The sequence below is a fragment of the Kogia breviceps genome, chromosome 1 (genome assembly GCF_026419965.1).
Source record: "Kogia breviceps isolate mKogBre1 chromosome 1, mKogBre1 haplotype 1, whole genome shotgun sequence".
Lineage (NCBI taxonomy): Eukaryota > Metazoa > Chordata > Mammalia > Artiodactyla > Physeteridae > Kogia > Kogia breviceps.
Genome location: NC_081310.1, coordinates 183,908,124 through 183,927,625, shown reverse-complemented (window position 1 = coordinate 183,927,625; position 19,502 = coordinate 183,908,124). Strand labels below are relative to the sequence as shown.

Sequence of the window (19,502 nt, the reverse complement as noted above, 5' to 3'; positions counted from 1 at the left end):
TAGGTCTTTGATGCATTGGGGTTGTTTTTTTTTTTTTTTTTTTTTTTTTTGTATATGGTATAAAATGAGAGTCCACGGGCTTCCCTGGTGGCGCAGTGGTTGAGAATCCGCCTGACGATGCAGGGGACACGGGTTCGTGCCCCGGTCTGGGAAGATCCCACATGCCGCGGAGCGGCTGGGCCCGTGAGCCATGGCCGATGAGCCTGCGCGTCCGGAGCCTGTGCTCCACAACGGGAGAGCCACAACAGTGAGGCCTGCATACCACAAAAGAAAAAAAAAATAAAATAAAATAAAATGAGAGTCCAGGGACTTCCCTGGTGGCACAGTGGTTAAGAATCCACCTGCCAATGAAGAGGACACAGGTTCGAGCCCTGGTCTGGGAAGATCCCACATGCCGTGGAGCAACTAAGCCTGTGCGCCACAACTACTGAGCCTGTGCTCTAGAGCCCCTGAGCCACAACTGCTGAAGCCTGCGCACCTAGAGCGCGGGCTCTGCAACAAGAGAAGCCACTGCAGTGAGAAGCCCATGCAATGCAGTGAAGAGTAGCCCCACTTACTGCAACTAGAGAAAGCCTGTGCGCAGCAACGAAGACCCAACTCAGTCAAAAATAAATACATACATAAATAAATAAAAACCTTGAGGATATTAAAAAAAAAAGAAAGATTCTTTTTTTTTTAAAAAAAAATGAGGGCTTCCCTGGTGGCGCAGTGGTTGAGAATCCGCCTGCCGATGCAGGGGACACGGGTTCGTGCCCTGGTCCGGGAAGATCCCACATGCCGCGGAGCAACAAAGCCCGTGAGCCATGGCCGCTAGGCCTGCGCGTCCGGAGCCTGTGCTCCGCAACGGGAGAGGCCACAACAGTGAGAGGCCCGCATACCGCAAAAACAAACAAACAAACAAACAAAACAAAAAAAAAAAACAAAAACAAAAAAAAAATGAGAGTCCAACTTCATACTGCTTGTGGATATTCAGTTTTTCTAGCACATTTGTTGAAAAGACTGTCCTCTCTCCACTGAATGGTCTTGGTACCCTTGTTGCAAATCATGTGACCATATATGTGACGGTTTATTTCTAGGCTTTCTATTCTATTCCATGGATCTGTGTGTCTATGTTTATGCCAATTTCCCATTGTTTTGATTACTGTAGCTTTGCACTAAGTATTAAAATCAGAAAGTGTGAGACTCCAACTTTCTTCTTCTGTTTTCAAGATTCTTTTGGCTATTCAGGGTCCCCTGGGACCCATATGAATTTTAGGATGGATTTTTCTATCCGAAAATGTCATTGGGTTATTGATAGGGATTGCATTGAGTGTATAGATCACTGAGTAGTATTGACATCTTAACAATATTAAGTCTTCCAATCCATGAACATTGGTGACTTTCCACTTATTTATGTCTTTTTAAATTTCTTCTAGCATTTAAAAATTTTTAATTTTAGTTTTCATTAAACAAGACTTTCACCTCCTTGGTTAAATTCATTACTAAGTATTTTATTCTTTTTGATACTATTATAAATGGAGTTGTTTTCTTAATTTCCTTTTCATATTGTTCATTGTTAGTTTATAGAAATGCAACTGATTTGGGGGTGTTGACTTTTTATTATGCTACTTTGTCAAATTTGTTTATTAGTTCTAATTGATTTTGGTGGAATTTTAGGGTTTTCTACATATAAAATCATATCATCTGCAAACAGAGATAATTTTACTTCTTTTCCAATATGGATGACTTTTATTTCTTTTTCTTGCTTAATTGCACTGTATAGGACTCCAGGACTATGTTTAATAGAAATGGCAAAACTGAGCATCCTTACCTTGTTCCTGTTCTTAGAGGAAAAGCTTTCATTCTTTCACCATTGAGCATGATGTCTGCTGTGGGTTTTTCATACATGACTTTTATTATGTTGAGGTAGTTTCTTTCTGTTCCTAGTTTGTTGAGTGTTTTATTTAATTTTTTATTTATTTTTTTTTTTGGTACGCGGGCCTCTCACTGCTGTGGCCCCTCCCATTGCGGAGCACAGGCTCCGGACGCGCAGGCTCAGTGGCCATGGCTCACGGGCCCAGCCGCTCTCCGGCATGTGGGATCTTCCCAGACCGGGGCACGAACCCGTGTCCCCTGCATCAGCAGGCGGACTCTCAACCACTGCGCCACCAGGGAAGCCCTGTTGAGTGTTTTATTTTGTCAAATGCTTTTTCTGCATTAGTTGAAATGATCATGTGGTTTTTTCCTTCATTTTACTTAAGTGGTGTATTACATTGATCGATTTTCTGTGCGTTGAACCATTCTTGCATATCAGGAATGAATTCCATTTGGTCATGGTGTATAATCCCTTTAATATGCTGTTGAATTCAGTTTGATAGTATTTTGTTGAGAGTTTTTGTATTAATGTTCATAAGGGATAGTGGTCTGTAGTTTTCTTTTCTTGTCGTGTCTTTGTTGGCTTTGGTAGCAGAGTGTTATAAAATGAGTTAGGAAATGTTCCCTCCTCTTCAATTTTTGGGAAAAATTTGAGAAGGATTGGTGTTAGCTCTTCTTAAATGTTGGTAGAAATCCACCAGTGAAGCTATTAGGCCAAAGCTTTTTCTTTGTCAGATCTTGATTTCTGATTTAATCTCCTTACTAATTATAGGTCCAGTCAAATTTTCCATTGCTTTTTGACTCAGTCTTGGTAGATTATATGTTTCTAGAAATCCTTCCATTTCATCTAGGTTATCCAATTTGTTGGAGTAAAGTTGTTCATAGTACTCTCATAATCTTTTTATTTTTGTAGAATTGGTAGTGTCTCAACTTTCATTCCAGATTTTGAGTAATTTGAATCCTCTCTTTTTTTCTTAGTCAATATAGCTAATTTGTCAATTTTGTTGAATTTCTTTTTAAAGAACCAACTTTTGGTTTTGTTGATTTTCTCTGTTGTTTTTCTATTCTCTTATTTTATTTATCTCTGCTTGAATCTTTATTATTTCCTTTTTTCTGCTACCTTTGAGCTTAGTTTGTTCTTTTTCTAGTTCCTTAAGTAGTAAAGCTAGATTGTTGATTTGAGATATTTCTTGTTTTTAGTGTGCTTATACATACACATTTCTCCCTTAGCACTGTTTTTGCTGCATTGCAAAAGTTTCGGGGTGTTGTGCTCTCATTTTCATTTGGTTTTAAGTAGTTTCTAATTTCCCTTGTGACATATTTGACCCATTGATTGTTTAAGAGTGTGTTGTTTAATTTCCACAATTTTGTGAATTTTCCAGTTTTCCTTCTGTTATTGACTTCTGACTTCATCCTGTTGTGGTCAGAGAAGATACTTTAAATGATATCCATATTTTAAAATATATTTAGACTTAATTTGTGACCTAAAATATGGTTTATACTAGAGAATGTCCCATGTGCACTTGAGAAGAATGTGTGTGCTGTTGTTCTTGGGTAGAGTGTCCTGTATATGTCTGTTAGATCTGGTTGGTTTGTGTTGTTCAAGTCGTCTATTTCTTTATTTATATTCCTTCTGGTTGTTCTATCTTTTAATGAGAATAGCATATTGAAGTCTCCAACTATTGTTGTAGAAATATCTATTTCTCCCTTCAGTTCTATCAATTTTTGCTTCATACATTTGATTGTTATTAGGTACATAAACTTATTCTTTTAAATCTGTTCAGGTTGATAATTCTTTTCCAGTCAAAACACCTATTTTCATGGGGAGGTGACCTTTTTGCTTACTCGTAGGCAGGGCTGACATTCAGCCAGTATACTCCCAACGGTCCTACTGGCTGTCTAATTTTGATTGGTCAAATGTCTGATTGGATGTTGTCTGTGCTACACCAGTTGTTATTTTACATTACCGTCCTTTCTTTGGGGTAATAGAATTCTGTGGTCACTTTAAATTTTAAACTCAATTTTAGCTCAGTAATTAAAACTGGTCAGTCCCGGTTATAATCAGAACTCTGAACTTGGTTGAGAGTTGATGCTCTCGTCTTCCTTATTTCTCCTTCTGCAGCTTGCTAACTATATAGCTTTTGACATCTCTGAGATTTGCGGGAGTCCAGCTCCTGCAGGTCCAGGAGTACCCGAGGGATGGACAGCGTCGGCGAGGGGAAGTTAAATAAATCAATAACACTGTGTATGTACAAGCATGGTCTCTCTCTCTTTAGTTTCTCACAGTCAGATTTATATACCCTAAGTGATTACATCATCAGGTGTTTAACTAAAACTTCAGAAGATATTTATAACAGATTGTACCTAATATTTCTATATGTACTTTTAAAATAATTCTAAAGGTTCTCAAAACATCATTGTTTTTTCTTAGAGTAGGTTCAATCCGTACTAATAACAAAGCCAAGCTAATATGTAACAAGCCATTAAAAGAAACTACGAAGGAGGAAGTTTCCTGAACTTTCCTACGTGTCCCAGAGGTCCGCATGGACAAGTCTTAACAATGTACCCCTAAATCATCTACAATATATTTCACAATTTAATCTATCACTGTGTTCTTCTGGGCAAGAAGCCTTGTCTCAATGGACGAGCCAACAATTCCAATGTTGGCAGTTGACTCTGTATGATTAATTTATCCTTATACCAGAACCAACAATACCCATAATCATTTATTACTCCCATGTAGGGCCACTGTTTTTTTATTATTGGTGTTTTCCATAGAAACAACCCTACATTTCCAGGTTGTTTGCTTTTTCTCCCACCAGCCAGGGGCTGTTGTTAAAAAGTCCCAATTCGTAGGTTTTGGTTTGGGAGGGGGAAGAGGATGTTTTACACGGTTAAGCTTGGGACGGGGGCAAATCCCCCATGTACTTTTTCAAGGCAGAAGCACAAAATCACAAAACAGCTCAGAAGAGATGTAGTCAGCTTCCTGGGCGCAGCACTGCCCTGCAGCGCTGTCTTGGATTGTTGTTCCATGACCCTGTCATGGCACAGAGGCTCCAGGTTGGCTTCCAACAGAGATTTCAGTCACAGAGGAAGAAGTGTAAAGGAGAGCAGGAAAGCTCCTTCTGGACCAGAGCTCTTGTCAGATGACTTCATGTTTTCCTGGCTTGATGAATGTCAAAAGCTGCCTCTTTTGCTCTTGGGCATTTTGGGGGGTCCTTCAGGAACTCCTCTTCATGAGTTCACCTGGCTGTAATTTCTTTGCAGGGGGCCGTGCTCCTCCTTAGGCTGTGGCTCCTGCAGAAGGTCCCTCAGTTTCTTCCTCTTAGCAGTACTCTTTCACTGCAGAAATACCCTTGTGGGCAGGATCCCTCTGAAAATAACCCCACATATGGGAGACTATATTTATAGTCTAGTTTTTCTTTGCTTCCTTTCTAATTGGTGTTAAGAATATATGTGCAAGTTTACTAGGCTGATGATAGCCTGGACTCAGAAGAGTGGCTACCTTCCATTCCAGATCAAGCTGTATTCTGAACATTTTCTAGAAATACAGACCCTGAAGACTATCTCAGTGTAGCAGGCTAAAAGCAGAGGTTTTGGTATCTCATTGACCCAGGTGTGAGTTCTCTGCGTGTGACTTTGAGAAAATCATTTAACCTATCTCTCTGAATCTCAATTTTCTCATCTGTTAAATAGGGATAATAATATTACTTACCTTAGGGGGATCGTATTGAGAATTAAATAAGATAATACATATAAATTGCTTAGTACACTGTCTTGATCATTGTAAAGTGGTCAATACTTACCCCTTATTATCTAATGAGGGGTACATTTAGAATACGCAAAAGGACATACCTTTGAATTGCACAAGGTAACACTTATAACAAAATAAAATAAAGATCTATCAATTAAAGGCAAGGAGACGGTATAAAAATTCAGTCATCATGGTGAACTGGAGTCAAGAGATCAGACTGTCCTTCGGGAAGATATTTCACTTCCCCATTCATTAGAAGCTGTGGGTTTAATGGAGATTCCTTGGTGCCTGTGTAGTCACACCATGGTGTCAACTAGGCCAAAGTGTTAATCATCTATTAAAGCTATATCATTATGTCTTTTGTGCTGTGGCAAAACACAAGCTCTTGGGCCATGGAAGCTTGAAGCTCAGTCTCTTCCCAAACCTATGCAATCAGCCAGAGAACATCAGCCACCCGAGTCAGTGGAAAATTCCAGATGTTTGTAGCTCATTAACTGCCAAATCGATGACTATGGAGGCTGTCAACTGTGCTGAGTAAGTAGACCTTATTAGCATCATGTTCCCGGAAGAAAGAACTGTCTCACAGGCATATTTCTTAAAGGGGCCACATGTAACATGTGGCCCCTTTAGAAAACCTTTTCTGATTCTTTAGACTATTTCCCTTCTGTGTAAATTCACTAACTCCTCTTACAGACCCAATGTCACAGAAGCAGCCATAAATAACAAGGAGGGAGGACTTCCCTGGTGGCACAGTGGTTAAGAATCCGCCTGCCAATGCAGGGGACACGGGTTCGAACCCTGGTCCAGGAAGATCCCATATGCCGTGGAGCAATTAAGCCCGTGAGCCACAACTACTGAAGGCCCCGTGCCTAGAGCCCGTGCTCCGCAACAAGAGAAGCCACCGCAATGCGAAGCCCAAGCACCGCAACGAAGAGTAGTCCCCGCTCGCCACAACTAGAGAAAGTCCGCGCACAGCAACAGAGACCCAATGCAGCCATAAATTTTAAAAATAAATAAATAATGAGGAGGGAGAATAGTATCTCAAAGCTGGAAGCCTGAGACTTCACTTTTACCCTGATGTTGGGGGCATACATTAAAAGTCTTACCTATATATTTACCCTAGTAATTTCACCTCTAGGAATTTATTTAAAGGGAATTTATTTTAAAGAAAATTTATTTAAGGAAGTGAAGATTTATCTATAAGCATATCCAACTCAGCGCGTAATAGCAAAAGATTACAAGCAACAGTAGGGGGTTGGTGAAATTAACGACAGATGATCACAACATAAAACACTGTTAACAACCACGTAGGCATGTATATATACACAGAAACACCTTCACAATATATTGAGTTTAAGAAGTGAAAAAAAAAGTCAGATAACAAAAGAACATATGCCATTTATTACCACTCTCATAACAAGAAAAAAAAAAGCTCAATAACAGAGGGCTTTCTATGTGCCAGGCATTTTTCTAAGTACTTCAAGGATGTTGACTTAGTTAATTCCCTACACTAACTATTAGGTATTGTATTATCCTCACTTTACAGATGAGGAAATTAAAGCACAGAGAGGTTAAAAATCCTGCCACAGTCATATGCCAGTAAGTCACAGAGCTGAGACTGACTCCGGACAGGCTTTGGAGTCTGTGCTCTTACCACTCCATACGGCTTCTCAGTACAGAAAAAAGGCAGAAAGGACATCCTCTGAAAGCCTTATCTCTGTGCTTATCTTTGGGAGGTAAGATGTTTTATTTTTTTGTTGTTGTTTATCTGCCTTTTCTACAGTTAACACACGTTACTTATGTAACAAGATAAACTCCAATAAAAATGTTTAAGAGAGATCTTTGTTGCTGACTTGAAAAAGTCTCTCTGAGCCTCAGCTTCTTCATCTGTAGAATGGTAATAACACCTCTCCTGTAGAGCTAATGCCAAGATTGAAATAATGCTTGTGAAAGCACTCTGATAGTGTAGATCTGGAATGTGTTAAAAGTGCTACATGGGGCTTCCCTGGTGGCACAATAGTTGAGAATCTGCCTGCCAATGCAGGGGACATGGGTTCTACCCCTGGTCCGGGAAGATCCCACGTGCCACAGAGCAACTAAGCCCGTGTGCCACAACTACTGAGCCTGTGCTCTAGAGCCCGTGAGCCACAACTGCTGAGCCCGTGTGCCACAACTACTGAAGCCCACGCGCCTAGATCCCACGCTCCGCAACAAGAGAAGCCACCACAATGAGAAGCCCGCGCACTGCAACGAAGAGTAGCCCCTGCTCACCGCAACTAGAGAAAGCCCGTGTGCAGCAACGAAGACCCAACACAGACAAAAATTAAAAAAAAAAAAAATGCTAGGTGCTACAGTACAAAGCAACACAAAGTAGAAAGTGACAAGGCAAGGTGTCTGCAGAAATTCAGAGATTGTCAAGCTGAGCAGACATGATGTGAGAGTTTGAGGGGGCTCATATCTCATCTGATTCTCTTTAGCGACTCCAACGACTTCTGAGCTGAGGATTGTGTGCCTCTTCCTCACGCCCTGGGCGTGACTAGTTGGGAGACAGGTATTGTCATGATCTTATATATTCCGTAAGTTGTTATGGAAAAACCTGAACGAACTTTTTGGCTAACCCAATATAAGTAGATGGCTCTCATCTCCCACTATTTTTTTTCGGTGAGTGTCCCAGATTTCCTCTTATTATCAATCCAGTTATCCATCTGAGCCTGTTTTGTTTGTTCTTCTTCTAAACATTGCTTCCCATCTCGCTGTTCACACGGCTTCTGACCTGAAGGACTGGGAGCTCAGCCCCTGCAGTGGGCCAAGGAATGGACAGCTTGGCTCAATGGACGAGCAGGGAGCTTGCTGCTAGAGCCTGGAGTCCACCTGTGAGACAAACACTTTATGAAGTTAATCTAAGTACCTCTGGGTGTTCAGGAGCTAGTTTCTCGCTTTTTGCAGTTGTTCGTGTGATCACCACCTTTGAGGATTATGGAGGAAAAAGGGGGTCCCCTTCACGCATACATTACCATGCTAGGGGATTGCCCTTAGAAAAACTTAAGAGCAGGAGCTGTCAACCAGAGTGAGACACTGGAATCAGATGTACGGTAGGCAAAACTTTACCTCCACTTTTGTAAGCTCTTCAGCTGGACCTGAGAATTAAACTGATGTAAAGCAGACTAACAAGGTGGAAACATTCAAGTCTATATTTAATATGTTTTATGTGATGCGGAGCCTTCATGGGGAAATGAAGACCCCAAGAAGTGGTAAATCCTAAATGCTTTTCTACTAGATTGAACAAAGGCAGGCAACTGTGGAAAAGTAACTAAAATATATGGAGAGCCTAAAAGAAGATAAGAGTTGTTACTGAATTTGGTCCCACTCTTCACTGCCTACAAAATCAATACTCTGTCAGTGTTGATAGAAAGGAAAGTTGACATTAAACCGAATGCCGGCAATCTGGGGAGAAGGTGGACTCAACATCCTCCAAAACCATAGCTGAAGTTTCTGCTCGGCCATGAAAGTTTTTAAAAGGAAACAGAGAAGTAATCTTAATCATTGAGATCGGGGGTCAGAGCCGTCCCCATACCCCACTGTGCAGGCTTGTCGACTCCTCCTGATCTTTATTTCTTTATTTAGAAATAAGCCAAAGCCCAAATGAATTTTAAGTAAAATAAGTCCTTGGGGACTCATGATCTTTATTTAGATGCTATTTTGTTCACACAGTTTGTTCAAGAAATTACTGAAGGGGAAGCTAGGAAAGAGATCTGGTCATCTGTTAATTACTTATTCTTCATTTCTACTTCACTCATCTATGGAAAGAACCAACAAGCTAGGCAAATTATCGTGTGATCAAAAGATTTAAAAGGGGTACTAGGGCCGGAGATGAGTAGAGCATGGGGGTGCCTGGTTTAAGATTAGTGTCAAGATAAAGGGGTGCCTCCTGCAGAGAGCTCTTTCCTGCAAAGAGCTTTTTTCTGCCAAAAGCTGCTCACAAATCCCCTCTGGTCAGAACATCATTCCATCTCTATGGGATCATGGGTGAAAGTCCATCTTTCTGTAACTTCTTCATGTTGACACAGGGCACTGTATCCTTAGAGTGGAAGATGTCGACATGGGTATGTAGCATCTCCCTGCTGACAGTTGTCTCGCCCCTTTACATATATAGGCAGAACAAGCTACAGTTATTTAGATGCCCACAAAGATATAGATTATTATGAGCATTAGTGTTAATCCCGTTCTCTCAAGGCCAGTTCTTGGAGCTGTGCTAGCCACAGTTTCAGTACTGCTCAAGATGGAGCAGTTTATGTCACAGCTGCAGTCTGGTCATCATGCAGTTAGCTTTTTCCCTCTGGTGGCAGTTACAGTATCTGTAAAACAATTCAGGAAGGTGCATCACTGAGTCTGTGACTCTATTGTCCTAATCATTAGCTGCTTGAGCCTGCTCTTTTGTGACTCAGGGAGGCCTGGGAGACTTCAGTTTTTCTATAAACAAGAGGCAGGAGATGTGAATGGGCCTTTGTAGCAATACTTGGGGAGGGGTGGGGAGTGGCCCACAGTGGTCTGCTTCGTTCCAGACTTACTTTGACAAGGTCTGTTTGCACAGAATTCTCTTGGCCTTGACACCCTCCCCACCCCCCGCCACCTGTCTCCGGTGATAAGAACGTTTCTTTGCTCTTGGTATAGGAAGGGTATCTTTTTTTTCTGGCTGTGTTGGGTCTTTGTTGCTGTGCGTGGGCTTTCTCTAGTTGCGGTGAGCAGGGGCTACTCTTCGTTGCGGTGCGCGGGCTTCTCATTGTGGTGGTTTCTCTTGTTGCGGAGCACAGGCTCTAGGCGCGCGGGCTCCAGTAGTTGTGGCTCGCAGGCTCTAGAGCTCAGGCTCAGTAGTTGTGGCCCACGGGGCTTAGTTGCTCCACAGCATGTGGGATCTTCCCAGACCAGGGACTGAATCTGTGTTCCCTGCATTGGCCGGTGGATTCTTAACCACTGCACCACCAGGGAAGCCCAGGAAGGGCATCTTTCACAAGGGTGTTTTCTCCTGCTTTCAGGAAGAAAAGGGGAGGAGGGTCAGAGCATCCTTCCTGCACCTGCTGTTTTTCAAGTGCCTTTAGCTCAAAATAATCCTTATGCCAAAGTGGCATATTTAGGAGTGGCATATTCTGCCAGCCTAAAGCTGGAACTGGAACAGCCAAGCACCCATCCTCAAAGATTCTGATCCTGGGCTGGGGGTCCAGGCAGCAGAACCCTTTAAAGGTACTGAAGATTGAGAATCGCTGGGTCAGAGTCAGAGGAAGTGTGGGAGTTTCACATTGACATCCTGTGCCCCATTTACCAATTAGAGCGAAATGGCTGTAATGGCTGAGGACTGATTTGCAACCGCTCTGGAATGTGTGAGCAACTGGGGAGTGTGCAGCAGCTGCTTCCCCAGGAAACAAAACCACTGTGCATGGAGGGGTGTGTGTTTTGATACCAGTTTGGCAACAGGAGTCCTAAGGCACATGAAAACATTAGGCAGGTTGTCCGTCCACTTTACTCTTGGCAGATGCCAAGACCTTGCTTTCCGTAATGAAATAAGCCATCAGCTGACAGACCTGCAAGCATTCAAAGCTGTCCTCTGAATTCATAGATGAGCTTGAGGAAGAAACAGAACCAAAGCGGCCTGTTTTGAGATAGACACCCTGGCGGGGTAAGTGATCCAGCCCGAAAGCCAGTCAGTTCAACTAGAGACTTGTTCCAAATAGTTGGCAAACTCGGGTTTGTCTCACTTGCTCTGGCCCTCTTGGGGTGTAAACAGAATAAGCATCAGCCTGCAACTTGCCCGTCCTCCAAAGCTGGACTTTCAGAAACGTCTTTTGCCTCACTTCTACTTACAGATTAGGTAGGTAATGTTGATTTTTAGCTCCCACAGATACATAATTCAAAACAGATTCTCAGGGGAAAGGATTTCGGCGAGTGTGTAAATCCTCTCCTTTTACCTTCCATTCTACAGGGTCTGAGCACAAGGTCTGGAACCTGCACTCCTTCGCAGTGTTAGCAGGTTGATTTTTGTGTTTGCATACAATTGGCACTGCCTGCCCTTGACTCTCTGAGGAAGAACTGAGGAAATGAATCTCCTCAGACACCTGCTTCCCTCTCTGAACAGTGGTAAAGGGAAAAGCTTTTTGAGTTTTTTAGGGCTGGGATGGAGCCTCATTCACTGTTGTATTCCCAGGGCTTGGCGGAGTGCCTGCCTCAAAGAAGGCACCAGGTAAATCTTTGTTAAATAAATGCTTGGTATTAAACACCCACGTATTTATTATGCATTTGGTGCCCAGTATTGGTGGCTGATCCACATCCTGAGAGGTTTGTTTATGTCAACATTTTCCTATTTGAACTGAGAATCACTAATTGGATCGTGTTGGTGGAACCACCTTTAAAGCCCAGCCTGGGACAGGCAGAGGCTGGATCAGATGTCCTGAAAAGGATGTGATTTTTAACTCCTGCTCTCCAGTTCTGAGCTGTTGTGGGCACTTGGTAAATATTAATGAAGGATGAGGCTGGAGCTATATTGGGAGGCTCCTGGGAGCCTGGGACATGGTAAAGGCTTTAACGGCAGTCTGACTCTGACCTTCTGGCAGAGAAGCTGGCTCAGCCAGACGGCAAGAAGGAGGCTTCACCCTGCCCAAGCTTCCCCAGCACCCCAGTCAGCAGCCAGTCAGTGTCTGCTCTGGGCAAAGCACATTTTGGGCCCTGGGGAGGACACAGAGGTGACACGGATGCTGCAGGGAACACAGGGTAGGCTCTGGAGCCTTAGTGTGTGGCTTTCGGCTTTAAACTGAGCCTCTGATTTCGGATCTGTACAGTAGAGATCAAAATAGCACCTACTCCACCATTTGTGGAAATTAAATGAAATGATGTAAGTAAAACAATTTAGCACAGGGCAGAGGGAGGCAGAGCAAGTATCCAATACAGTACATCGTGTGTGTGTTTACAAGCATCCAATACATTACCCGTATGTTTATACAGATAAGATCCGGAGGGTGATTTAATTTTGTAATACAATTTGGGGCCAATGCAGTGTTTGTTGTTGTTGTTGTTGTTGTTTTAAAGTAACACAATCAGATTCATGAGGGTAGAAAGGAGGGTGAGCTAGGAGTATAGGAGGCATGAATTTGAAAGATATTTGGATGATGACAATAAAAAAGAATTAGAAAAGAGAAGTGCTCAGACTGAAACCAGACTGTTCATTTTACAAATCACTATATTAAAAAATATAATGTAAGGGTCTTTTCTTAAGCCAAAGTCTTGAATCCATTAAATACAACCTGGCTGTAATCTGGCTGGATGTCTAAGCCAGCTTCTTGAATTTTTTAGGAAATAGATTACACTTTCAGTAAGGTCATACAGTAAGGATGTACTATGTACATCTTACTTGACTATAATGATTAGCAGCTGAAGGTCCCATGCTCAAAAATATCTTTTTCATTCTACACATTTCACCAAATTGATTAACAAACTCCTCTTTTAAATTGGTTTTCTTAAGAAACTTAATTAAGGTCCATGGCTACAAGAACACAGGGGTGGGGGATGATGGTAGCAGAAAAACTGAAGATTAAAAAACGAATTATGTGGGACTTATAAAAAGTACATATAAATCCTGTAACAAATAAAAAGTACATATAAATCCTGTAACAAAAATGCGTACATGTTCATAGAAATTGGTGTTCTTGAAAACACAAACTCTGGGGTGCTATCCATTTACTCCAAAGAAGTTGCCCTTTTCCTCTTCCCTGCACCTTGGTGGCATAACCGACTTAACTCTATCTTTTCTCCCCGCTTTCACTTACAAACTGGGCAGAAAGGGGAATAAGGGAGCCCCATTCTCGCAACAGATTTTTCTTGTGCGCTTACAGTGTGCTCTGCGCTCGGAGAAAGAGGTGTGTGTGGGGGGGGCAGACACGTAGCCACCACACCGTGTGACTGAAGTTCAGGACCAGTGGGACACAGAAGAGGAACTGATTAACGTGATCCGCACCTGTGTCAGAAACGCCTTCACAAGGGAGGCAACTACTCAAGAATTTCGAGGCTGCGGGCAGGGAGGACAAGAGGGAACCGCAAGCTGGAGAGCTGCAAAGAAGTCCCCGTGGCCGGGGAACACTGACAGGAGTGTCAGGACTAAGTGGCCAAGGGCCAGCTTCAGAAATCAACTTGCTGGAGTACCTTCCATCAGTAAGAGATCGGGTACACGGCTCGTTGAACTTAACCCGGGAACTCAAAGCCCCTTCGCTGACTCCCCACGGCGGGGAACCATCGGGTTCCAAGGGCCGCGGGCCCCGCGAGCCGGGCAGCCCGGGTGAAAGCCGCTGCCCGGGCGGGCTGCTGACGCCCCTTCCCCGGAGCGCCGGGCTCGGGCCCCGGAGTCGCCACGAGGGGGTGGCGTTGGACGTGTTCTGTAGTGCCGGGCGAACCCGGTGGGCACCTCCGGGAGAGGCCGGTGTCACCCGGTAGCCGGCGGAGGAACGGAACCCGGGGCCGTGGCGGTTGTTCCCGACATGCTCTTCTCGGGGAGGATTTCAAACCCTCGGCCGCAACCACCTCCCCTCCCCCGGCCCCGTCGGGCCCCAGCAACAGGCGTCGGCCCGCGTATCATTGGCCGGGCCGCGCAAAGGCGTGTTTTGATTGGCCGCCGCGCCCCCCGGCCCCGCTCTAGTGCTCACCACCGCCTCCATTTTGTCGGTAGAGGCAGAAGGGGAAGGTCGGTCGGGACGCTGAGGTTGCCTGCAGCTGTCTCGTCGGTGCTCGTGGGCTTCGCTCGTTCCGTGCCTCGTCTCTCCCTGGAAGGGGAGAGGGGCTTCGACGCCGAGCAGGAGCCGCCGCCGCCGTAGTCCCGGGTTTGAAGTCGGTGAGTGGCGGCGGCGCGGCGGGTGCGGCCATGTTGGCGGCCGCGCTCCCCATTGTTGGGGGAAGGAGGCGAGATCCGAGGCCGGGCGGGCGCGAGCGGCCCGGAGGAGCGGGTTCCCGGACCGGGCTCGAGGAACGCTGAGCCGTTCGGAAGCCCAGCTCCGTCGGCAGAACCGAACTTTCCGGGCTCGCGTTGGGAATGACTCACGATCCGGGAACTAATTTCTTTAGGGCTGTTAACATAGTCTGGAAGGGCCTCTCACCTTTTCGAAAAGAAGAGGGCTTCTTATTTGTTCGGTAACTTGGTTTCTTAGAATATCAAATGAAATCTCTAATGTTTAATGTTCACGATAGGGAGGCATTTTTGTGTATTTAAGAACTGACTTCGCTTGTTACGGCTTGTGAAACTTATTTTAAGACGGGGAGGAGTCAAGAGTTCATAACCAAAGGAAGAGCTGCATGACGTAGACACGTTGGGAGAGGAGGCTTTGTGAAAACAGATATGTGATGTGTCCAAAGACTGGGAAATTCTGGTGGGACTTTAAAAACATGGTCTTTAGGAAAGATTTTAAGCCCATTTCTTGGCATGGCTGTAAAGGTTAATGCTTCCGTGGTTTAAACATTTTGGTCACAAAATCCGTGCGAGAATCTGAAAGGTTCCTAGGAAAAAGATGCAGCTTGCTGCGGGATTTCCCTCCCCAGATTCCTCAGGGTTTCCTGGATCTCGAGGGTTTTTAAATGATGACTAGTTACAAGGTCAAAGCCATCTTTAGAGACTTCATTTTCTGCCTTTTAGTTCAGAAGTAGTCACTTTTTAACTGTTTCTGTAGTAAATATAAACGATCACTTTCTCCTGTGTTTTTGAATTTTAATAATGAAATATTTGCTTTTCTAGCCAAGACTTCTCTCAAACTTGTGTGCTGAGGAGACTCAGATGTTGGCCTCAGCTCCTAGGCTGAACTCAGCAGATCGGCCCATGAAAACTTCTGTATTGAGACAAAGGAAAGGATCTATCAGAAAGCAACACCTATTATCCTGGGCGTGGCAGCAAGGAAGAGGACAGGTGGTGAAAATCCTGCAATCTGAAAAGCAGACTGAAAGGTATCAAAAACTTCCCGTTGTAGTGGGGCATTTTATGATGGACTCATCCTAAACTGTTTTTACTTTTAAATAGACGATTATTCAGATTTGTGGATAAGCTCACTTCTCTTAGGAAGGTAATAAAGTGCATGTAATGAAGTGTGAACAGTATAGTGGCGTTAAAGCAGCTGAATAGCATCTTACGCAAGATTTCTGGAGTTACAAATTGGAGCTATTGAAGTTTCTTAAAGTTTTGAACTATTTGAAGTGGAATTCTACTCAATATTTTGTTTGCATTCACTTACAGGTGACAAAGAAGCTGAAGATGGGTGGTGGAGAGAGGTATAACATTCCAGCCCCTCAGTCTAGAAACGTTAGTAAGAACCAACAACAGCTTAGTAGACAGAAGACCAAGGATCAGAATTCCCAGATGAAGATTGTTCATAAGAAAAAGGAAAGAGGACATACTTATAATTCATCAGCAGCTGCATGGCAGGCCATGCAAAGTGGGGGGAAGAACAAAAATTTTCCAAATAATCAAAACTGGAACTCTAGCTTATCAAGTCCCACCTTACTTTTTAAGTCTCAAACTAATCAGAACTATGCTGGAGCCAAATTTAGTGAGCCGCCATCACCAAGTGTTCTTCCTAAACCACCAAGCCACTGGGTTCCTGTTTCCTTTAATCCTTCTGATAAAGAAATAATGACATTTCAACTTAAAACCTTACTTAAAGTACAGGTATAAAATGAAATAAAGTATTAATGTGTTTAAATTTAGTCATATTTAAGGATAATTGGCAATTGTCTCAGACCAAATTCACTAGGGAATTTAATCTGTAAAACTGCTAATTAACGTAGAAAATATAATTAGACTTAACTGTTTTGTGTGTTATGTGCACTGTGATGGCAGAATCAGTGCAACTTAACTAAATTATTGATAATTATACTTCATATCAATATAAGTTCTCAACTGAGTAACCATTCAAGTGAAACCAGTCAAGTTTAGATTGGGGGAATGGTAAAGGAATCAACTTTTTCTGTTGCCTGTTTGGGGGGAAATAGTAATTTAAGATTATCATTCACGAATCGGCAGATTGACGTGTTGAGATCTGGTAAATGTGATTATAAGCATCCAGTTAAGACATACAGGGGTTGAAAACTAGTTGAGTATTTTAAAGTTTAATGTCCTAGAAACACCTACACCAGTAATATGCCAACAATCTGATGCACTGCCAAAAGAAAATGTGAATTTTTTTTTTTTAAGAGTATAGTTGTATTTTAGTGAACTGTACGGTGGTGAATGCGGAAAAGGCACTAGGGGCTATTTAGAATGAAACAGTACACCCCATTGTCCCTGCTACTGACATGCAGTGGATAGGTGTCTGCCAACAAATGCACCGAAACCATTTTTTATAGAAATAGTATTCGGTGTTCACCGAGTAGCTTTCAGAATACATTTTAGTATTATGGCACTGCACAAGCTATTCTGACAGTGATCTGGCTTCAAATCATCCCTGCAAAGCTTGTTTAAAGTTGGGAGCTGTATAATGTGAAAGTTTTACATACCTAGGAAAGAGCCATGTAAATATATGTAATAAACTTGTAGCATATGTAAAGTTTTGTTGGCATTTATCCTACAAAAATAGAATATTTTAGTATGAATTTGCTGAATGTAAGACATGGACTCTTTTTATACTATGGCCTAATTTTAAAGGTCCAAAAAAACCTTGTTTTTAAAGTTTGCCCTTGTGCTAAAGTGCCACTGTACGTATACTATAATTGATCTTGCTGTAAACTATATTTCAAAGTAAATCCTAGTGTAAGAAGTTTTATATAACTGAAAAGGTTTTAAGCTGCTAAAACACTTCCTATTTTTGAGATGTGAAATGCAGTATAGGATTTTAATTTCTTAAGCCCAAAGATTAAGGGGTTCGAACCTCTTAGATTCATTTTGGCTTTCAACAATTTGTGTAACCTATGAGTATAGTGTACAATGCCAGTGGGGTTTTTTTGTTCAACAGGTACAACCCAGGGGACCACTCATTGCAAAAGATGCAATTTCTTGCCTAATACCATGATAACATGTTTTGCTTACCTTAAAGATAAGCGCTAATTATAATAGCCAACCCAATAGTAAATTAAAAGGAAAGTGTGGGGGGTGTCTATTTAGAATATGATTGTAGGTGCCCTCTTTTCTCATTTGGCAGCTTTTTTGATACTTTTAAGCAGAATGGGTAAGTTGTATTTCTCCAAATAAATTCAGGTGAGATAATATTGCCCACATCAAGTGATATCCTAAAGGCAACTTTATATAATAGTACTTAATGTACATACAGGAATTTGAAGCATGAAATTAAAAAATAAAATTGTTTCCCCGTGTCTTGTTTTTATTGTATAAAAATTGTTATGACTACATAATATTCTTAGAATGCACATAATTAATCCTACTGAAATACAATAGGACTGTTGGTTTTAAGAGGCAACCAATTTGCTAACTGATGCAGACATTTGGATTAGCAGCTATACCACTAAAAAAGCAACTGTGGCTTCCTCCTCCCAGCATGGCTAACAGTAAAAGGCCACAGAATATTACTTTGGAAACTTACATAAAAAGCTTCTGAATTCATCTCATACCAAATTGAATTAAGCAGGTTTAATCGCCTGTCTCCCTCTTCTACATTTTAAGATGACTTAGATAAACACAAGAGTTCTTGTCAATTTGAGAAATTCTGCAAATTTTTTTTTCCATAAACTTTTCACAAGGGGACCTTGGAGGAGAAAAAACTAAACTGGCTTTCTATAAGTTCCAAATGATAGGATAGCTTAAACTAGTTCAAGAAAAATCTTTTAATTTCTATACTAAGCAAGCAGTGAATTTCTCATGCAAACTATTGGAAGAAACTGATTTGGAATGAGTCTTTTCCTGTTTATTCCCAGTGTAATTTCTATTAACAGTAGCAAGAGTTGCCCAGTTCTCTGCAGTACTGCGCACTGGAATCCCACTAGATTCAACAATTTTCATCCCAAGCATCTTTATGTTAGGTTTTGATGTATACATGTAAATACAGTATATACTAGATTTTTGGTTTGGGATTGACTCCAGCGGTAAAAGTGTTCAGAGAATTAAGAGCACATTGGCTTTAACTACAAAAATTTTTAATAGCTACAGTTAACTTAAAAAGTTAATAATTGTATTGATAAGATATCTCACATCTTAGAAAGCTACTAATAAAGTTATGGTTAGTGTACAGGAAGTATGGTTGACATGAATTTCTCAAATCGTACGTGTAAGAGCCAAAGAGTTGTTAGAACTCACCTACCCAGTAGGGCTGCAGTCAGCCATAGCATAAGCCTTGTCAGTGTTACAATTTAAACTTGTTATCTTTTTGATGGCAGCGTATATAATACGATGGAATCTTGAGCCCATAACCTATCTTTTACACTTAAGTTCTGGTAAATTCTCTTCATCCCAGAAGCAAGCACAAGGTGGGAAAAAAACTGAAGGAAAACACTAGTTTTCTAGTGTTTTAACTGTCTCATAGGCAATTACTTCATAAACCAAGTGAGGTAGAGTACATCTCAAACCTCATACACAAATGAGGAAAGCCTACCCAGCCACAAATCTGTCAGGCAGAACTAAACCTAAAAAAAAAAAAAAAAAAAAAAAAAAATCCAAGATTTTTTGGATCCTAGACCAGTTTATTTCATTATCTAGCATTCAGAGATGTGCTCTACAACAAACAACACAAAGAGGCCTTTTACTTCTTTACAAACTACTCTGTCAATTGTCAACAAAATGAATTTACATGCCTTGCTTTGTACTCCAAATAAAAAAGGAATCCCCCATCTTTAACATAAGGATGAAACAACTGTTAGGAATACATAGAAACAACACAATGAACATAACCGACACTGCTGGAGGAAGGGACAAAGGGAAAAACCCCCAAAA

At 42.1% G+C, this 19,502-nt stretch overlaps 2 protein-coding genes across 4 annotated transcripts in view; one reads left to right on the top strand and one right to left on the bottom strand.

The window, feature by feature from the left end:
- The window catches only part of CNR2 (cannabinoid receptor 2), a 58,777-nt gene extending 43,918 nt beyond the window's left edge, over nt 1-14,859 (bottom strand). Inside the window, exon 1 of one of the 3 annotated variants that reach the window (XM_067014866.1) lies at nt 14,290-14,859. In XM_067014866.1, coding sequence (XP_066870967.1) covers nt 14,290-14,527 — 238 coding nt within the window. In that variant the 5' untranslated portion in view covers nt 14,528-14,859. The remainder of the gene's footprint in view (nt 1-14,289) is intronic. The other 2 variants (XM_067014872.1, XM_067014881.1) reach the window with 2 other exon arrangements.
- A 626-nt stretch (nt 14,860-15,485) lies between these two features.
- Nucleotides 15,486-16,330, top strand: PNRC2 (proline rich nuclear receptor coactivator 2). Its single transcript, XM_059062475.2, has 2 exons — nt 15,486-15,574; nt 15,861-16,330. The coding sequence occupies exon 2, from the start codon at nt 15,879-15,881 to the stop codon at nt 16,296-16,298; it is 420 nt and encodes a 139-aa protein (XP_058918458.1). The 5' UTR covers nt 15,486-15,574; nt 15,861-15,878; the 3' UTR covers nt 16,299-16,330.
- The last annotated feature ends 3,172 nt before the right edge of the window (nt 16,331-19,502 follow it).